The sequence below is a fragment of the Mustela erminea genome, chromosome 7 (genome assembly GCF_009829155.1).
Source record: "Mustela erminea isolate mMusErm1 chromosome 7, mMusErm1.Pri, whole genome shotgun sequence".
Taxonomy (NCBI): Eukaryota; Metazoa; Chordata; class Mammalia; order Carnivora; family Mustelidae; genus Mustela; species Mustela erminea.
Genome location: NC_045620.1, coordinates 90076071 through 90096382, shown reverse-complemented (window position 1 = coordinate 90096382; position 20312 = coordinate 90076071). Strand labels below are relative to the sequence as shown.

The 20312-nt window shown below is 59.0% G+C and overlaps 1 protein-coding gene and 1 long non-coding RNA gene across 4 annotated transcripts; one reads left to right on the top strand and one right to left on the bottom strand.

Moving 5' to 3' along the window:
- Positions 1 to 679: 679 nt before the first annotated feature.
- Positions 680 to 1726, bottom strand: LOC116595739. The gene is made up of 2 exons (XR_004287846.1): positions 1299 to 1726; positions 680 to 870 (listed from the first exon to the last, which is right to left on the bottom strand). It is a non-coding gene; the product is annotated as an uncharacterized LOC116595739 (long non-coding RNA).
- LOC116595738 (cytochrome P450 26B1) lies at positions 864 to 19869 on the top strand. 3 transcript variants are annotated; one of them, XM_032352442.1, is made up of 6 exons: positions 864 to 1354; positions 4952 to 5176; positions 13483 to 13758; positions 14038 to 14193; positions 15661 to 15945; positions 16312 to 19869. In XM_032352442.1, exons 1-6 carry the CDS (start codon positions 1151 to 1153, stop codon positions 16702 to 16704), a joined length of 1539 nt encoding a protein of 512 aa, XP_032208333.1. In that variant the 5' UTR covers positions 864 to 1150; the 3' UTR covers positions 16705 to 19869. The 3 variants fall into 3 exon arrangements, with proteins under 3 accessions (XP_032208333.1, XP_032208335.1, XP_032208334.1); XM_032352444.1 differs by lacking the exon at positions 864 to 1354 and adding an exon at positions 2125 to 2203; XM_032352443.1 differs by lacking the exon at positions 864 to 1354 and adding an exon at positions 3736 to 4022.
- Positions 19870 to 20312: the final 443 nt, after the last annotated feature.

Here is a 20312-nt window from a genome sequence, read left to right as displayed (position 1 = left end):
GGGGTGGCGGGATGCGGGGGGGGGGTTGGGGGTGGGGTGGGGTGGGGTGGGGGTGGGGTGGGGGGGCGGGCTGGCGGAGCGCCCACGGCGCAGCCTCCCGCCTCTATATAAACACACGCATCGCCTCGCTTTGGACTCAAATTCACATTGAGAGAAGCTTTTAAAACCACCAGCCCTGAAATCCTGCCTCCTGCTTTTCCCCCTCTTTCATTCCTTTTGCCTTCCTTTCTTTTTTCCCCCTTTCTTCCCCCAGCAGCAACTCCAGAACCGAGAGACCGCGTCCCGGGACGGATTGCCTTTTCTTAATTGATACAATAGCCCAGCTCGGGTTTTCACCTCCTCCCCCAACCCCACCCCGCCTCACCCCGCCCGCCCGCCGGCCGCCGCCGCCGCCGCCGCCGCCCCTGCGCCCGCCCGGGGCTCTGTCGCCGGCCGCGTCCCGTCCCGGCTGCGGTCCGCCGGCTCCGCACCCGCGCAGCGCCCGCCGCGCCGCCTCGCCCGCTGCTCCCGCCTCGGGGGTGCAGCGGCGGCTCTGCGGCTTCGGCGCGCCGCCCGGGGCAGACCAGGGACGCTGGGCTCGGGCCTCTCCACTCGCCTCGGCTGGGGAGCCTTCCCCCTCACCCCTAAAGTTTCTGGGTTCTTTGGAATTGGATTCAGAAATTTTTTTCCCTTTTTTTTTTCCACCTAGGAATTTGAGGGGAGAACTTTTGACAAATCGATCGCATTTTCTCTCCGATAGCTCTTACGAGAGAGGCTCCCGCTGGACAAAGTTTTCCAAAGTTTTCCGAGTGTGATGGTTTCGGGGAGAGCTAATCCACCAGCTTGATTCACGGCTTCATCTCACCACCTCTCGAGCAGCCCCTAAGCCCGCTATAAGGGAACAAACAAACAAACAAACAAACAAAGTTACACTCCGAGTCGCCTCGTGTCTCCTCTCTCTTCTTGTAGGCAATTTTTTTCCTCCCTCTCTCCGCTCCCCTCGCAGCCTCCACTCCCCTTCCCTCGGCCCCTTCCTCCTTCTCTGTTTCGGCTGGAGGTGCCAGGACCCCCGGCCGCAGCCTCCCCTCCCCCGCCGCTCGCGTCCCTTCTCATCCGGCCCTCCCCTCCCCCGCCGCGGCCGGCACAGCCAATCCCCCGAGCGGCCGCCAACATGCTCTTTGAGGGCTTGGAGCTGGTGTCGGCGCTGGCCACCCTCGCCGCGTGCCTGGTGTCGGTGACGCTGCTGCTGGCCGTGTCGCAGCAGCTGTGGCAGCTGCGCTGGGCTGCCACCCGCGACAAGAGCTGCAAACTGCCCATACCCAAAGGCTCCATGGGCTTCCCGCTCATCGGAGAGACCGGCCACTGGTTGCTACAGGTAAGGGCGCGCTCGCTCCGTTGCTCTCCGGGGTCCGCTAGCGGCGAGCGCGGGGCCGTTGGAGCGGCGGGCCGACCAGGGGGCGCCGGGAGCCTGAACGCACAGGTCCCCGCCCCGCCCCTTCCCTCCTCTTTGCGGGTGCAGCCGGGGCTTCCTTTGCCCGCCCGCGGCGTGGTTGGGGGGGGCCCATTGGCGCCGAGTGCGCAAATTCTGGGGGCTGGTAGGAGAGGTCCCTGGACCCCCAAGATTGACTCGGAGGGCTCCCAAGATTGACTTTCCCCAGTCGCGGGCGACCCAGCAGGGGTGCGTGGACCGTCCGGGGGTTTCCCTTTGCGATGCCAGCCGGAGGGGGAGTCGTGTGGTGAGCAGCTTTCGCCTCACCTTCTCGCTCCAGACCCCTGTCGCCGTCGGCTGCCGGCGCTTGGGAGGTATATTGGGACCCGAAAATTGAGTCGGGGAGAGGAAGGAGTCAATGGCAGCCAGAATTGCCCCCTTAAGCCCCCCGGCTGTGTTCCCGCCGCGTCGTCGGCTGCGCTAGGTACAACCGCCCTGGTCTACAGTCCAAGAAAGTGTGTGTATTTAGTGGTGGGGAAGGAAGGAGGTATCCCAAGGAAGATGAGAAGCCCGAGACCAGAGGGTTCTTGGCTTTTAAGGAAAAGGGTCTATTTACTTATTGGGTGGGGACACTTGAGCAGGGGAGAGAAACTTGGGATTGGTGTATGAGATCCAAAGAGTGCGTGTGTATGTGTGTGCGTGTGTGTGTGTGTGTGTGTGTGTGTGTTGCTGGACGCCATACAACCGCATACTGCCAGTGATAATGGGGGTGGGTGCGTCGGGGACCAGACTCAGGTAAGTAATGGGGAGATTAACCTGGAATTAACCTCGTCAAGTGCTAGACAAACGCTTTTGCAATTTGATATACACCAGGTTTTTTGTGGGGTGGGGGACGCCTCTGGTTAACCGCGGGAGGTGTGTTGTGTTCCGGTGAACACCCGTGTTGTCCGGAGGATGCTGGTGGGAGTTAAGAGAAGGATGAATGTCCTGAAGACAACCCTGGCAAGGGTGAGATGAGGCGGGAGGCGACGGCAGAGTCCTGTGGGTTTAGAAGTGCGAGAGCATGGCTTGAAATTAACAGACGCGTGCAATTCGCGAGCGCACACACGGACACCCTGCCCGGCCCCGCCCCGCGCGGAGTGACAGCGGAGCGGGGGGCGGGGTGGGGGGCGCGGGGTTCCTCTAGGTTGCGGTCTTCCCAAGTTCCGGAATCGGCCCATCTCTTTTGGGGATGCTCATGCAGTGGGGTGTGATTCGCTTTAACCAATAGGGCTACCCTCCGTAAAGAAGTCCCCAGAGCCTCTCCCGTGCCACCACCACACTTAGAAGAGTTAACTGCGGAGGTGGTCTAGGCTTTTGGCCGAGAATTTAGGAAATAAAATAACTCACGCGGGCATCAGCTCTCGTCTCCTTAGAGCCAATCTGCGGAATCCGTGGTCTATCGCCCCCGCCCTTTCTTGACCTTTCTCTGCTACCCCGAACATCCCCCTGACCTTTTCCCCGAATCCCGCAAGGGCGCCTGGGGCTCCGTGCCCAACCCGCACTGAAGTTGGGGAAAGGGAACCAGGCCTACGCCTCCCCTTCCATTAGCCCGCGGGGCCCTAGACTCCCCTGTGGGAGGGAAATGGGGGGGATGCCTGTAGAAGAGCGCTGAAGGGGTTAATGGGAGCCCTCTGAATCCCAGCTTTATTTTTTTGGAGTCATTTATCAGATTTTACGGGGAGACCTCCAAGGGCTCTCCGTTTCCACCGTGCGCCATCTAAACAGAGCCTAGGGCTAAAAATACAACATTTTTGTATAAATTGGACTCGCGGCCCGAGCGGCCGCCCCTATGAAAGTCCTCTTTGTGAAGACCGTGGAAACGGCGGACAAATAACTCTTTATTAATGCCACAAAAAAACGCACTTTAATTATAGTTAGGCAGATCAGAGACGGGAGGGGGGCGGCGGGAGAGAGGCGGCAGCGACCTCGGAAAATTCACAACCCAACTTTTGTGTCGAAAGAAAAGAAAAACAGAGGAAAAGAAGGAGAGGAGCGACGGAGAGTCAGACGGAGCTAGGGAGACGGGTAGAGCAGACGGAGGGAGGGAATCCCGCTCCTCAACCCCCCCTTGGTCGCACCTCCACCCTCGCCTAGATTTCTCTTAAAGGGGAAGACGCGGTCTAGAACTGCGGTGGGGTGGAGGAGCTCTCTCCGACACGCCAACCTGGGAGTGGGGTGGCGTCCCCCGCGGCCCAGCCCCCCTCTAGGAGGCGCGGCCTCTCTGGGCTCGCTCCCTGTCGCGCGCCGGGGCCGGAGGCGCATGTGGAAAAGTGATTAGGACTCCGGGTTCTGCAGAGTCACTTTTCGGCGGTGCTGGGTGTGTTCACATTTAGCTGGAGAATACTTTTCCGTAGAAGAAAGGGAAGTGAGCAGAGGGATCAACCCGGGAAAAGGGGATGCCGAGGTGTCCCTTCGTGGGTACAGGACTCCGTAGGTCTGGAGTACGCACCCGCAGGTCGTTGCCCGCCAAGCAAGAGTGCAGGACAGGTGGCGCCTCTCCCCTTGGCACCGGGCGCTGCCCCGGCGGGAGAAGGGTTAACGCGGGGTGGGGTGGCGAGCGCCTACGTCAAAGGTGAGCGGGACGCCCCTGCCCCCGCCCCTCGGAGGTCCCCTCGGTTTCCGGTACCCGCTCGGGGGCCGGCTCAGCCAGCTACCCCGCGCGTCGGGCCGGGGCCGGGGCTGGGGCCGGGGCCTAGCCGTCCCGGGCTCGCGCCGTTGCTGCTGCCGCCGGGGATCCGGTTACCTGTGACCGCCGCCCCGCCCTGCCCCGCCCCGCGGGAAGCGCCTTCCTCCGAGCTCCCGTTCCAAACTCCAGGACGGCGACGAAACTCCTTCTCAGTTATTCCCAGTGCATATTGCATTAGGAAAATCGCGACTCGCGGCCCCGTGACCCTACCTTGCAGATCCCTTAGAGGGCCGCCGGGTCCCTTCGCGGCCCACCCCTGAGAACGGAGGAAACCCCAACCCCCTTCTGTAGTGACTGCCTCCGGGCACGGACCGCTCGCCGCTATAAATAATCTTTGGCCTGCGGCCACCCCGCGGGGTCTCGCCAGCCCGTGGCCGGGAGCCTGGAAATATTTATTCCGAGAGAGTCTCCGGAGCTTGAGGCGGGGGAGCGAGGCGGGGGGGGTGGGTGGTGGAGGCTGTAGCTTCGGGTCCCGCCATCCGGGATACCTTTTTCCTCCCGCAAGTCATTACCAAAAAACACCCTCCCGAGGGGTGCCCCGGGCCTCCCGCCTTCTTGCATTATTTATTATCCTCTAGGCCCTACTTCCCAGTTCTCGTGCATGCTATGAAAAATAAAACCTTCGTGTGTGTGTGTGTGTGTGTGTGTGTGTGTGTGTGTTGGTGGTGGTGGTGGGGTGACAGGGGACTGGTGGCCTGGGCTGAATCTTCTGCCCCCCCCCCCCCCGCACGCCGCGGGCCCTCCAGGCTGGGCCTCTGGGACATCCCATCCGGAGATGTACGCCCTGAGAGAGGTCTCTTCCCTGGTTCCCGCAGGGTTCCGGCTTCCAGTCGTCGCGGAGGGAAAAGTATGGCAACGTGTTCAAAACGCACTTGCTGGGGCGGCCGCTGATCCGCGTGACAGGCGCAGAAAACGTGCGCAAGATCCTCATGGGCGAGCACCACCTGGTGAGCACTGAGTGGCCACGCAGCACGCGCATGCTGCTGGGCCCCAACACGGTGGCTAACTCCATCGGGGACATCCACCGCAATAAGCGCAAGGTAAGAGCTCTCTCTCTTGGCTAAGAGCCCCGCAGCCCTGCTCTGACTCTCTTCTTCCGTGCACCCGTCTCGGGTGTAAGGAGTTTGTGGAGCCCCGGGGGACAGTTCCACCCGAATCTGCGCCCCCCATTTGCACACCATGCTAGAGGATCCCACACTCCCGTGCCTAGACGACTGCGGTCCGGGATCCAGAGCCCGCAGGCCTCCTCCGGGTCTGCCCCACTATCCGTCCGCTGTGCCATTCCCATTACGAGGCCAGGCCCATCGGTGGCTGTTGCGGGGGGGTGGTTTGGACAGAGCTCAAACATGCAGGGAGTAGGGCATCCAACTCCTGTCCTCGAGTACTCCACAAAACCGAGAAAAGATAAAGGCAAATGGTGGTCCCCGCTCTCCTTTTCGCCCTGTTTCCCTTGGGAATTCTGAGGACAGAAAACCGATCTTTGGAAAACCAAACCTAGCCTTTCTGCCACTGGTTCCTTAAGGGCGACGCGGGCAGGCTCAGGGAGCGGAGCATCCCGTGCACAACGGTAGCAGGGCCTTGCCTTGGCGGGGCAGAGGAGGAGGTGGAGGCGGCGGGGAGATGAAGTTTGGGGCACTGCGGCCCAGCTCTGGACGGCGGAGGAAGGGCGAAGGGTGGGAGAGCAGCGGAGGCGCTGCGGGGGATCAGAGCGCACCTACCCCCTCCCGTACAGAGGAAGAGAAAGTGGGTGTTTATCCTGTGGATTTCCCGAGCGCCTGGAAGAGGCGCGGGGGAGGCGAGCCAGAGCGCACGCAGCTAGCCGAGCCTCCCCGCCCCCTCCCAGGGCCAAGCAGCCGCCGCCGCGGCTCTAAGCGCGGGCGGCACGTGCTGTTTGAACTGCAGTAACCCCAAAGCTGGGCCGCCAGCGGGCGGGGCGGCGGGCCGCCAGCTTCAGGCGGCCAGTGAGGGGGCGCTGCACGACCTCCCCTCCCTCCCCGTTTTCCACTGGGTCAGAGGACTCATCCAGGTTTGAAACCTTAAGGAAAGAGAGAGGCAGCCTCAGATATGCCCAGAACAGTGGCGGGGGGGGGGGGGGGAGCAACGGTGAGCGGCTCCCACCTCCAGAAGTCTATGTGAAGAGGTCTTTGTGAACGTACGTATTCATCTTGTAGTATCTGATGTCTTTGAACGGCCCCGCGAAGAGTAGTTTTCCAGAGCAGACAAAAGGAGGCTAAATCCGATGGAGGAGGCACACCCCACCCCCCCACCCCCCGCTCCCGTAAAGCACGGATTTCAGGGACTGGAAAGGGGCTCCTAGGGTAGTTTTCCCCCATGTACCTCACTAGAACAGGAAGCAGCTAACAGGTCCAGAGGAGAGATGGGAAGTGCCTGGAAGGGAGCTATGGGCTCAGCACGGGGGCGGGGGAGGGGCCTTATAAAATGTGTTCCACACTATTTTTTCTTAGTCTTTAGGGCTCCACCCAAAAACCCCTTTCCAAAGAGTGAGGAGACAGCCTGAGACTCAGAAGCCCAGCTCCGAGGACTATCTGCTTCCTCATTTTATCTTTATAGAGACTGACAAGAAAACAGTCATTGTCCCCTTCTCACAGAAGGGGACACTGAGGCTTGGGAGTTTGAGAGACTTGAATCAGGTCAGGAAGCAAAGAAAGGGCAGGACAGGGCGTGCAACACAGGCATCCACGGGGAAGAGTTGTTTCTAGCCCATGAAGCCGAAGAGGAGCCTTACTTAGGCCTGCCGACCTAGGATTGCCAGAGCTGGTGGTGGGAGTAGGGAGGAGGTGCTGGGAGGAAGAGGAGGGCTGGATCAGGACCAGACTGTGAGACTCTGGGGTTGCAGAGGGCTTGGGGGCAGGGCTGCCTTGTGGTTTCACCCACCCTGTTCCTGACTTGGCTGTGGGTCTCCAGGTGGGGAGGGCCCACCTTGAAAGCCCCATGGTTTGGGCCCACATGGTTCATTTGGAAGGAGGGAAGGAGATGCCCCAGAGCACACTGCCAGAGGAATGCCAGGGAGAGCTGGGGATAGGGCAGGGGCGGGGGCCAAAACTGAGAGCCACAGAAGAGTCCTCCATGATCTCCCTCTTTGGGACACCCTATCCTCTAGCTTTGGGGGGTAGGAAGCAGACAGAAAGCAGTTCATCCTGACTTGGGAATTGAAGGTTTTGGGTGAGGTAGACCCAGAAGTGGGACACTTGGTCCTTGCCTCAAGAAGTAGAGTCTAGCTGGAGGGATTAGAAGAGAACATTCAGGGGCTTGTTTATGTCCTGGAAAAAGTGGCCAGGCTGCTGGACCCCAGTGCCCAGCGGACCCAGCCTGGCCAGGGTCCGGGGTATGCCGTGCACACAGCCTGATCCAGTCCGCACTGCAGTCAGAGACCTTGTGGGTGAGCAGGCTGCTGGGCTAGGCCCAGGCCTGGTTGGGATGTACTCACAGGAAGTAAGGCCCAGGTGTGCTGGGGCCTGGCTGGCGGGAGAACGAGGAGCGTCACTGTTTCCACTGGGGCTGGTGGCCCGCCTCTTCTCTGGGAGGTCTGACCAGATGTGCTGGGAAGGGGCTCCTTACAGCCATCGCTGCACTCCAGGTGTTTGCCCCGCCTGTCCTGGTGGTCTAGGGCCAAGATGGCTGGGGTTGCCAGGGAGAAAATCCAGAAAGTCTTGCCTAGTCTAACAAAATCTTCTTAAGGAGCCAGGCCTGTGTCCCTATAGCCACCACCCCAGACTCTGTCCCCTCGTTTTTATAACCTTCCTTCCCCCAGGGGCCTGGGGTGTCTCTGATGAATGGGAGAGGGATGTCATCCTTCTTTGTGTGGGTGGAGGCTAGGGAATTGCCCTGGAAGGAGGGTGGTAGGGAAGGGTAGGAGGAGGTTGTCAGAGACACAGAGGAGGAGTGGGAGGGGAGATGGTTCTAGAATCCCCATTGCACAGCCCCACACCCCAGAATAAGGCATTTCCTCTTTTCCTTTGGAAATGGGGAGGCCAATAGCTTCAGGGGGCCTCAGACAGTAGCCCTCCCCAAACCTGGGGAACATCCCAGAGGATGCACTTAGTCTTGGATTCCTGGTGTCCTAGAGACTCCAGGCATGGCACTCTTGCCCCTCCAACCCAGACTCCTGGCTACAGGGACTTCTGAACCCAAGACGAAGGTGGGGGAACAGCTCCCCAGGCTTTGGAGGTAGGATGAAGAAGCCTTGTCTGCACACATCCCAGCCCTCACGGGCCTGGGGCGGAGGTGGAAGGCAGGCTCAGGATCACTGCACTTCTCTCAGAAACCCTGTCCATCCTGCAGTGTGTGTTGGGGTGCAGAGTCCGAGAAGTACATCAGCAGGAGGGCAGAGCCAGGAGGTCTGGGGGGTCTTTAGGGAGCCCAGCCCAGCCTGGCTCTTGATGGCCTTGGGGCCCGTGCACAGTCTCTGGTTCAGCCCAAGGCAGCCACTCCCACCTGCATTAGGAAGGTGAGTGGCCCAGCCAGGCAGCCCTGCCCCTGAGAGCTCTGCCCAGCCCCCCGGGCATAGGCACAGAGCCTTTGTTCTGCCAGCCCAAGAAGTCCTTCACTCAAAAGTTACTGTAGCACCAGCCAGTGGGTGCAGGGACTGCTGAGGGGGAGGGTGGCGGGAGCGGATCTCTCTGAAGGTCAATGTGGGAGGGAGCCCACAGCCAGGCAGCCACCAGAGCGCCTGAGAGTGGGTGCCTCCCTCCATGCGCCTGGTGCCAGGCAGTGGGCGGGGGTAGTGGTGGGGGTTCTGGCCAGGCCTAGGGTCTGTCTTCTCCCTTTTCCCTCCTTTCTCTGTCCTCCCAGGGCAGGGAGGGGTCCAAGGCTGTGATGCTGACATGTCTGCTCACTCTTCCAGCCTTGGGAGACAATTCTGGCCTTGACAGAGAGTGGGCAGGTTTGGCTGGGGTCTACTCTGGCCCTGAGCCCCCTGTGCCAACCAATGTATCCATTCAGGCTGCCCAGGCTGAAGGGCCAAAGCTGGGGGTGTCCCTCCAGGGGTGGGAAATGCTGAAGCAGGGACAGAGGAGCCACACAGCTGGCCTTCTCCTGAGAAGTTTGGCCATAAAGAAGTGTCCCCTTGGGGCTCTCAGATAAATTCAGAGCCCCAGGACAGGTACATGGCGGCTCAGTGGGGCTTGGGGAGTGGTGGGAGATGGGGTTCAGGGCCACTGATGGGTGTGGCCAGTCACAGCCAGGACTGACCCTGGGAGGGCCCTTCCCCATTGGGCCTCCACTTTCTGCACAGGCTGGGGGGTCTGGGCCGGCCCCTCCCTCCAGAGTGGCTGAGTGGGATTGGCTCGGGAGGCAGTCAGGGTGAAGTTGAGACCCAGTGGAAATGCCAAGCCCCTGGGAAGATGACGCTATCTCTTGTCCTCCCGCTTACTTGAGTATAAAGTACACACCTCGGCGTCCCCCGTGTGCCCTGCAGACAGCTGCCGCGGCACTGCCCGCCCTCTGTTGCTCTTCCCACTCCGAAGCTGCAGCTCTCCTCCGGCAGCGTGGCTCGGCGGGTAGCCTGCCCGGGCCCCCGCCCTCCTGGGCACCCGCTTCCATTCCTCCCAGTCTGACTCACTGGCCCAAGGAGTAGGTTCCTGCCCTGGCTCTTCCGACTCCGAGACTGCCTGTCCAGAGGCTGTCTGTCCATCTGTCCATCCACAGGCACCAGCTGAGAAGGGGGAGGGCACCTGGCTGAGCAGTCAGAGTCCAGGGTCCTGGGGCTCCTGTGAGCCGCTCTCTTCCCAGGGTCACGGTGGTAAGAGCAGGAGGGGCAAGTGTCTGTAGAGACAGTTCTGGAGAATCGGAGCCTGGCAAGCCCTCGGTGTCCCACTGCCTCCCACTCAGGGTTGAGAGAGAAACAGGGAAGTGGGCCCTTGGGCCAGTCGCTTTGCTGGAGAAGCTGATGGGGGGTAGCGGAGGGTTACCAAGCACAGCCTTCAAGCCGGGAGCCCAGCCTGTGCCTGGGAGGTCCTGGTCCTCCTGGGACGCTCTGTCTTCTCTCCCTGGGCACCTAGGGAAGTCCGTACCTGCTGCTCCCTCTGCAGGGCTTTGCCTGGGCCCAAGCTGGTTCCCAATGACCTTTGTCCAACATTCTTGGCTCACTTTTGGGAATTCCTAGGGAAGCCCCAGAGGGAAACAAAGCAGCTTTGGCTCCTGTTACAGCTGTGGTCAGGGCAGACGGCTCTGGGGGCTGGGAACCCTTCCTCTCTTCACACTGAGTGTCTCAGCTGGGCACTTGCCCATGTGCCCGACTCCTGACCCCGCCCGACGTGGCCCAGGCCTCCCTCTGCTCTGGGCCAGCACCTCCGCCTCCTCCTGGCCTTTGTGGTAGGTGGTGGTTTCTGGGCTGCCTCGGCTGTGGGAAGTGCCCTCGTTGTTAATCCTGGGCACCAACCCAGGGATGAGGACCTGGAGTTTTCCTGGTGCCTGGGAGGCCCCGATGCCTGGGGAATAGCAGGGCTGGAAGCAGGGGCACGGATGGGGTGACCTCTGAGCGGAGTCCCTTGACTCAGAGTGCCTGCTGTTTTGTTTTGCTTTGCTTCTCCTGTGGTCATTTTCTCTGCCTCAGGGGGCTCTGAGAGGAATCATGGGCAGGACAGCTAGGTGGAAAGGGACCCAAGAAAGTTCAGTTAGACCCTTCATGAAACCAGTGGGGAAGCTGAGTCCCAGAGAGGGCAGTGACCTGCTGGCTGCCCCTGGTGAGTCAGGGGCTGGATCAAGATAAGAGCCTTGGAACATTCCAGATGCTCCAGACCAGAGGCCTTCAGGTGCAGGATGACAGAGGGCTTCCTGGGGTCATTCCAGCTCCTGGTCAGGACCCCTGACTACCTGGAGGTAACATGTGGATCCCCCACCTTTGAAGTCCATCTACTTAGTCCCAAGTCTCCCTCCGTCTGGCCCTCCTTGGACCCCAAGCTTGAGAAGGAGCGATTCAGCTGGTCATCACTAGAGGGCGCAGGGAATGTAACCTTCGGGGCAGGGCAGGGCTGGGCAGGGCCTGTGGGTGGGTCCTGTCTGGTCCCTTCTGAGAGTGCTGGGGGGTCCTCAGGGAGCCTCCTTTGGTGACCCTGGGAACCCTTCCTGGGTCACTGTAGCCTGCGTGGGGTGTATATTTGGGGAGCTAGTAGGCATTAGGTGACTTGAGGGGACAGCATCTACTTTGGGACACCTAGTTTATGGGCTCTGTACCTTAAAAGGAGCCACAGAGATCACCTCCTCACCATTTCATACGTGAGGAAGCTGAGGCAGGGGGGCATGACTTGGCCATAGTGTTGCAGTAAACTGGTGTATGCTCCGGGGCTAAAACCTAGGTGTCTGGGTCCCCAGCCTGCCTTGTCCCACCACCCCGCTACCCTGTAGAGCCTAGCTGGCTTTGACTTTGACCAATCTCGGTTTGCATGGCCTCCGCCCCATTGCCCCCTCCACACTCCCACCTTTGAGCTTGGGTTTCCTGTTCGCTGGGGGCCCTGGCCAGCCCTTGCCCCATCCCCTCCCTAGTAGTCCTCCTCTAGGCCAGGTGTGACCTCCCTATCTTTGCCGGCCTTTACTCCCAGTCTCCCCATCGAGGCCTGGGAGCCACAGAATATCTTTCTTCCTCCCCCATGAACATCTTACTATTTTGTAAGGGCCCTTGGTTAGCCAGCATTGGGCTCTGGGGATGAGGCCCCATTCCCACCCCATTAGACTCCGATCAGGAGCTGAACTTGGCATCCTAAGGACACCAGGGAGGGGGTGCTGAAGCAGAGAGCCCCACCTATATCCATATATCCATACAGCCTCCTCTGCAGGGGGGTGGTGGCTGAAGTCTCCCTTGGAAGTTCCTGGGACCCCGCTGCTGAGCAGGGTGTGAGTGACCCATCCAGACCTGGGGTGCCCTTGGCCACTTCCCATCCTTCTACATTTCAGCTGTCCCTTAATAGCAGGAGCAGCCCCAAACAGCACTGGCTTCTCTGCCCCTCACCGGCCTCCTTCCCTCCCTCCATCTGCCCACCGGGAATTTGGGAATGAAAGTGCTATTGTGAACGCCTGGCTGGGCCACTGAAGGGCCAGCTCTGTTATTTCTGCAAACCAGCCCTCCCATTAGCCATGCAGGGCTGAGGCCAGGAAAATGTTACCTTTTCCTCCTCGAGCTGACTGCAGGGGAAATTCTCACATTTACAGTTTGTGCGGTGGTTGTGTTTGGGGGGACGGGAGGGGAGGGCAGGCGCGTGTGTGTGGTTTGCGTGGGGCAGGGCAGGGGAGCAGGGGGAATATGCATCTCCATCCTCTGTGCTGTCCCTCCCAACTCTGCCTTCCCCAGCGACCTTCCCCTTGGTGTTGGTGGGGGTGGCCCTCTTCGCTTTGGTGGCCCCTCTGGTTGGGGGGGGCGTGGATAGGGGATGTTGGTTATGAGTGACACGCAGAGGTATCAGTAAATAAACTCATGTTCTCCCCTCTCCTGCCTGCCCTGGGCAGCAGCATGAAACTGTGTGCTGGGGCATTTGGGTAAGGAGGGGGCAGGAGGGGGTTACTGAGGAAGCAGGAGGATGGAAAGCAAAGAAGGTGGAAATGGGGACTCGCCATTTACTTAAAATGGACCAGGGAGATGCAAGGAATTAAAAGGGCTTCTGTTTGGCATTGTGATCTTTCAGGGTGGAAAATCTTGCCCCCGTCCCCCTGCCTCCAGACTCTGCCACACTGAAGACATTTTGATGGCACATCTATTAATAGACTGCCTAGGGTCTCCACCCATCAGGTGTTTCCCAGGGACTGAGAGCAGTTTGGTGATGGGGGCAGGGGGCTCTTGGGAAGTCCTGCTTGCAGTCTAGCTTCAGACTCTCTTGTTCTTCCATTAGAGGAGACGAGCCACCTACTGCTTTGCACCTCCTTGTCCAGTCTATGCACCTGTGTTCCACTCCTCCTGGGCACTTCTGCCTGGGAATTTGGGAAGGGGGCCCTGCAGTGGAGGGACCAGCTCCTCGGTAGACCTACTGGCAGCTGGGCTGCTTCGTCCCCAGGGCTTTGCCACTGTGTGCAGCTCATGCTTTTCTGAGGGGTAGGAAAGGAGAGGGCAGCTCTGATCTCTCTGTGAGCGACATGGAAGGTCCTGACTTAGCAGTGCCTGTACACTGTGCTTTACTCCTGTCCTTCCCCTGCCTCTGCCCCAAGGCGCAGGCAGTAGGAGGGGGTTCAGAGCTGGAGCACCAATGGAGGTTTGTGACCGGAGGTGGAAAGTGGAGCCCGATTGGGGTGAGGACCCGGCGTCTCTGTGGCCATAGTCCTGGGCGGGTGCTTCAGTGGGGCCCCGTGGGAGCTGCATGGGCAGGTGCGAGCTCCTCCCAACTCCCCCCTTGCCCTCCAGGTCTTCTCCAAGATCTTCAGTCATGAGGCCCTGCAGAGCTACCTGCCCAAGATCCGGCTGGTGATCCAGGACACGCTTCGTGCCTGGAGCAGCCACCCGGAGGCCATCAACGTGTACCAGGAGACGCAGAAGCTCACCTTTCGTATGGCCATACGGGTGCTGCTGGGTTTCAGCATCCCAGAAGAGGACCTGGGCCATCTCTTCGAAGTCTACCAGCAATTTGTGGAGAATGTCTTCTCCCTGCCCGTCGACTTGCCCTTCAGCGGTTACCGGCGGGTGAGCCCCCAGGGCCTGGGAGGAGAGGAGGTGGGCATCTATGGGAAAGGGTGGCTGGCCACTCAGTCACTCACCGGTCACACAGACAGAGAGGAGGCGTCAGCAGAAGGGCGATGGGCAGGGGAGGGGAGCCTTCACCCGCTGGTCTCAGCAGCTTAGATGGGAAGATCTCAGAGGAGTCCCTTCCCTGCCCTTCCTGGCCTTGGGAGGGGGCCTCTGGTGACCCTACCCTTTGAGTTTGGTAACCAGATCGCCCCCTTCTCCCCTCCCCACCACCAGGGCATTCAGGCGCGGCAGATCCTGCAGAAGGGCCTGGAAAAGGCGATCCGGGAGAAGCTTCAGTGCACCCAGGGCAAGGACTACTCGGATGCCCTGGACATCCTCATCGAGAGCAGCAAGGAGCACGGCAAGGAGATGACCATGCAGGAGCTGAAGGTGGGGGCGGCCTCCCCATTGGGCGGCACGAGTGCCCCAGGTTCTGTTTCTGCCCATCCTGCTCCACTCCCACAGTGGCTGTCTCTGTGTGGTGGTGGTGGCCAACCCCACCTGGGGCTGCGGGGACGCAGCCAGTAAAGAGGCTGTGTCCCAGCCTGCTTCGTGTGGGTGGTCTGATGGGGGGGCTGAGAAACAGCCATGATGGGTGGGCCTGCCCCCCACCACAGCTTCTGTGCACCCAGTCCTGGGAGTGAGTGGGTCCCCACGGTGAAGATGCTGAAAATCGGCCTCTAGGAACCTCAGGACAGACTCTGTGTCAGTTGCTTTGTGGACCCCCTCACCCCCTTCCACCTCAATAGTCACCAGTTCAGCGCATTTCATGGTCCTCAGAAAGGCAGCCTAAGCCCTTGGGGAAGCGCAGGGAAGTTCTGACCTAACTCTGATCTCCTCCCCTCCCGCCAGCCTCTTTTCGCTGGTAACACTTGACACTCTGTCCCAGGCTGCGGGTCACTGGTTAAGCCCAACTGGGCTTCCAGCACCAGGATGACCCACACTGGACTCCAAGAAGGACTTCCTGCCCACCCCTTTGTGGGTTGGGTGCGCCACCTGAGGCGGATTCGTTAACTCATCCTTGTCTAGACTCTGTCGTTCCCGCGGGGGGTCTGACCACAGACTTCTCCATTCCCTGTCTGTGCTTACCCCTGGTCTGACTCTGGGGCTTTCCCCCTGCTGAGCCAGGAGGAGCTCCAATGACCTTTCCATTTCACAAGAAGTATTATGGCTTCTAGGTGGTGCCATGGCAAGTCAGGGACTCAGGTCCCTTCTCTCTTCTCTGGGCCTTCATTTGTAAAATACAGGCTTCAGAACGAGATGACCTGCTGGGACCTTGCCCTTGGGCTCCAATGCCCAGATGTCTTGCTCTCCTGAGAAACCTGGTGGGGTCTGAGTCTTCTGGGGACCCCTTCCTTTCAGCCTTCTCACTGCTGTCCCAGCACAGGTCCCCATGGCTATGGTCCCAGGTTGTCCCCCAACCCCATCCATGCTCCTGCCCTCCCACCAAATGTCCTGGGGACGGAGGAAGGGGCTAGGACTGCTAGGTAGAAAGCCCAGGGGCAGACCCACCCTCCTTGCCCACACAGGGCCTGGCTCCCCAGGATTTTTTCTTTTCCTTCTGGGAGCTCACTGCCCTGATGAGTCCTGCTCAGGCAGGCTCTGGAATCCAGCAGTGAGTGAGAAGTGGCCCTATCTATCCCAAGGGACTTCCAGGCTAGTGCTTCTGCCCTGGGCTGTGGCAGCTATGTTGTCTGCCCAGCAGGGGGACTGGCCCTGTGACCTGTATCCATTGTGGCCTGAAGCCACAGCAACGTGAGGCTGGGAGGCAGAGCCCAGCTAGATGACTTTGGGGCATGATAGGGGGCCCTGTACTGGCAGAGGGGGCTGAACCTGGATCCCCGCTTGCCGCTGCAGGATGGGACCCTGGAGCTGATCTTCGCAGCCTACGCCACCACGGCCAGTGCCAGCACGTCCCTCATCATGCAGCTGCTGAAGCACCCCGCCGTGCTGGAGAAGCTGCGCGAGGAGCTGCGGGCCCAGGGCATCCTGCACAGCGGCGGCTGCCCTTGCGAGGGCACGCTGCGCCTCGACACTCTCAGTGGGCTCCACTACCTGGACTGCGTCATCAAGGAGGTCATGCGCCTGTTCACACCCATTTCCGGTGGCTACCGGACCGTGCTGCAGACCTTCGAGCTCGATGTGAGGCTGGGCCCTGCAGGGCTAGGCCTCTGGTGGGAACGCTGCCTGGGGAGGGTGGATGCTGGCCTGTGGGAAAAACCGGCCTTCCTGTTGGGGTGCTACAGTGGGGATGGGGGAGAGCCGGCCCCAGATGCTGGGTCAGATGAAACCAACCGGGCTGTCATATGGGAAGTTGCATATGGACATCTGTGAGCAGGAGGGAGGACTCACAGGCTGTGGCAGGAGAGGGGATGCTGGCCAGGACTGAGGGACCACAGCTGGGGACAGGGGGCTGGGGGGCCAGCGGGTAGGAAGTCCTTGGCCCTCTTAGACCTCCTCTGGCTCTCACCACCTTCCTCTACTCCTGCCCCCCCTTCTTGCCTCCAGGGTTTCCAGATCCCCAAAGGCTGGAGCGTCATGTATAGCATCCGGGACACCCATGACACGGCGCCCGTGTTCAAAGACGTGAACGTGTTCGACCCGGATCGCTTCGGTCAGGCCCGGAGTGAAGACAAGGATGGCCGCTTCCATTACCTCCCGTTCGGCGGTGGAGTCCGCACCTGCCTGGGCAAACACCTGGCCAAGCTGTTCCTGAAGGTGCTGGCGGTGGAGCTGGCCAGCACGAGCCGTTTTGAGCTGGCTACCCGGACCTTTCCCCGCATCACCTTGGTCCCTGTCCTGCACCCTGTGGATGGCCTCAGCGTCAAGTTCTTTGGCCTGGACTCTAACCAGAACAAGATCCTGCCAGAGACGGAGGCCATGCTGAGTGCCACAGTCTAACATCGCCTAGCCCGTACCCCCATCTCAGCCCAGCCAGGCCTGGGGAGTGGCGGGGGTGGCGGGAGGCACCAGAAGGGTCGAAACCTGTGTGGGGGAGGGGGTGAGAACCTGGGGAAGGGGGAGCGGCGCCCCCATAACTTGCCCTCCCCTGTCCCCCCCCATCCCCGACCCCGACAAACCCTACCCAAAGCCAGAAGGGCCCCATCCTTCCGGGAGAAGGGCCCTTCCCCTGGCTCCTATTTCTACCCAGTCCCTCCAGTTCCCACGGGCTTAGCCCCCCGGGGGAAGTGACAGGGCCGGGCACTCCGCATGCCCGTTACAGTGTTAAATGTCAGTGGCTCAGCTGCAGCATTTGCTTGTGATGTTCCCAACTGGTCCCAGCTTCTCCATTTCTTTTGGACCCTTTTAGTCTGAGGGCAGGTGGTTGATGTGGGAGAGGGATGCAAGGAGGGGCTCCCTTTGGCTCTCTCTTCAGCACCACCCCCCTTCCAGCTTTGACCCAGACTGGTGGAATGTCCCTCTTGGTGTGGCCGCCGAAGAACAGCATCCTGGGTAATAGAACACAAGTCACCCTTGCTTGGGGGGGTGGACTGCAAGCAGCCTGGAGGGGCCCCACCCCTTTGCCAGTTTGGACATTTGAAATTACCTATTGCTGCTACTTTTTCTCTCTTCTGACCTTGGGGCAAAGGAGCTCCAGGCCCTGTCCTCCCAGCATGTTCCCTGGTGGCCCTGGGCATGCGCACTGATGTCCCCACCTTCCTGCCAGGCAACCTTGAGCCCATCCTGCTCCCCTGTTACACACACACCCAAGGCCTTTGACTCATGGACCGCACCCTTGCCCCCCGCCACCCCCTTCCCCCCATATTTATTCACTGACATAACCGAATCTTGGCGTTCCCGGGGACTGGAACAAGCCTCTTGTCTGTCCCCTAGCCTCCATCCCAGCTGTCCAGGGCAGGACTTCTGCGAATGATGCTGTCTCCCTGCCCCTAGGCTCCAGACCTTCTGTGGGTTCAACCTCAGAGCCTCACTCCCTGGGTGAAGTCCAGTGCCTCTGCCTTTCACCCTGGTGGAGATGGGGAAATGGCCCACTGCCTCCCTCCCTGCTTGGTCAAAAGCCCTGAACATACGAGGATTTGGTGACTGCCATAAGCTTCTGCTTGGCCACGGTTCACCCCGGTGCCCCCCACTCCTGCTAGTGAGCATGGGGATGTATACGGGTTCTTTCTTCTGACAGGGAGCAAGGGCTTCTGTTGTCCCTCCCTTGACCTTCACCCTTGGCCCTTTGCCCTTGGAAAGATGTCCTTGAAGTCGTTCTCACCTCTGTGCCACTCTCTGCTTAGCCCAGCTCAGGGTTGTGGGGACAAGATGAAAGCAAAGGGAGGTGAGCATAGGAGGCAGCCCTTTGGACGTGCTGACTCGGGTCCTCTGCTGTGGTCTTGAGGCAGCCGCACCGGGCGTGCTGCAGAGCCGAGGAGGAGGGAATGTGCGATTTGTCAGAAGTGATTGGGTGGAAAACTGGCTGGTCAGGGGATGACTGGGGGAAAGAGGAGTAGCTCCTGCCACTGGCATTTTGAGTGTTGGCCATCTGGGATGCCTTCTGGGATGATCTGGGGTCTTTGGTGAGTCTCTAAGTGATTTTGTCTGTTTTCGGATTTTTCTTTGCTTTCTGTGTTTCTCTTTTGGCTTTTGATGTTATAAAAGCAACGAATCCTCTTTGTAAGAAAATCAAAAACATACAAAGAGTGCAGGAGACCAGTCTCTCCAGTCCTTCTCCATAGCAGTGACTGCCGTGGGCAGTTGTGTGGCCCCCTCCATGGTGCTCAGTGGGAGGACTGCAGGCCCCTCCCACCCCTACTCACACACCCTGGTGGTCGGCCTTAGGGGAATGGGCTCCTGACCGGCAACGGCTCTGTAACCCCTGTTCTCAAGGGTTTCGTTTGGTCCCTACTGTTCCACCACTGAAGAATCCGTACAGAACATACATCACTGGCAAAAAGACATTTTTTTAGAAAATCAGCAAAATCCCTCAGTCCACCCCAACACAACACAACACACACACACACACACACTTTCTGAAAAAACAGGCAAACACGTATAAAGACTCATCAAAGCTTGCAAAAGAGCTGCTGCGCGGTGCCCTGGAATTGGTTACCCAGAAGAAAAGCCCAGTGTCTGGAAGGTTCACGCTCCAAGCTGCCCCCAGCTGAATCAGTCGTTTTTTTTTTTTTTTTTTTTTTTGGACTGACTTTCTAAGAAGGCAGTAAGTGCTACTAGAGACAGGAAGCCCACCAGGCCTGGCCCTGGTGAGGGGTTTGGGATGGGGTGGGAGATGGCGGGTTCTGGGAGGCACCTTACGTTGGGGTGACCAGTCTGGGAGGGGCTGAGGGAAAGGCTGAGGGGGTCCCTGTGAGGAGGAAGGAAGGATTATTTGCCCCGTTGGGTCTCAAAGGCAACAAGAAGAGAACTGAAAGACGCTCTTGACTCTTGACTGGCTGACAGGAGGGTTCCAGTGTTGAAATGTGGCCGTCTCTGTCCACCCGTGCCTGTGTGTCTGTGTGCAGGTCTGTACAGGTAGTACTAGATGGGTGATGTTTCCTCACGTACCATTCCTAACTCTTGTAACTTGACCTTAAAAAGACAACCCCCCACAACACTCTTCCTGCCACGGGCTTGCAGATTGAAGCACTTTCGATGTTGGGCGCTGGTGTTTGTGACCTGGGCACCATCCTGACCCTGCCCAGGTCACTATAATATTATTTTATACACAAAACTTTTTTTTCATTAATGTTATAATTTTGTGTCTGTCTTTATAAACTATTATAAGTACTATTTTTGTTATAATTCAAAATAGATATTTAGTATAAAGTTTTTGCTGTTAAATATTTGTTATTTAGTAAAATATGAATTTTTTCTCTATTGTAAACATTGCTCAAAATATTAATATGTTTTTATCACAGTTGTTTTAATATTGAAGAAGCACTTGTGTGTTTTGTTTTGATATGAAATTGGTGCCGTGTGAGTGTTTTTGCCGTCATGTGGTTTTAATCTGTATATAATATTCCATGTTGTGTATTAAAAAAATGAATGTTGTGCATTTTGTGATTTTGGAAATACTCAACCTGGCTCTTTTATAGGCTTCCATAATAAACCGTGGGGACTCACCCTTGTTTGGCTGTCTGGTCTCTGTCTTCTCCGTATCATTATCATCTCCGGGCCACCTACACATTCCCTTCCAAGATGCCCACCTGTCAGGCCGGGAAATTTTTCCTCACAAGGTCTGGGAGACACGCCCACCATTCCTTGTGCGTAGGTGCAGAGAAGTCCATGGCAATGCCCAGCGAGTAGTAGGTTCCCCTGGGTTGGGGTAGGGGGTGTAACTGTCGGACCACTGGTCCCTGAGGGCCGTTGGGTGTTGGGGCAGCTGGGAACCGGCACCACTGCTTCTGGCCCCATGCCCCACAAGGCACTTCTCAAAGCCTATTACATGGGTGTTATAGGAGCAAATGGGTTCCCTGATCAAATAAGTTTAGGGAAAGGGTTAAGTAGAGCTGGGTAGCTTCCTTCACTGCAGGACTTGCCAGGACCTTGAGCCCAAGGATGGGTGC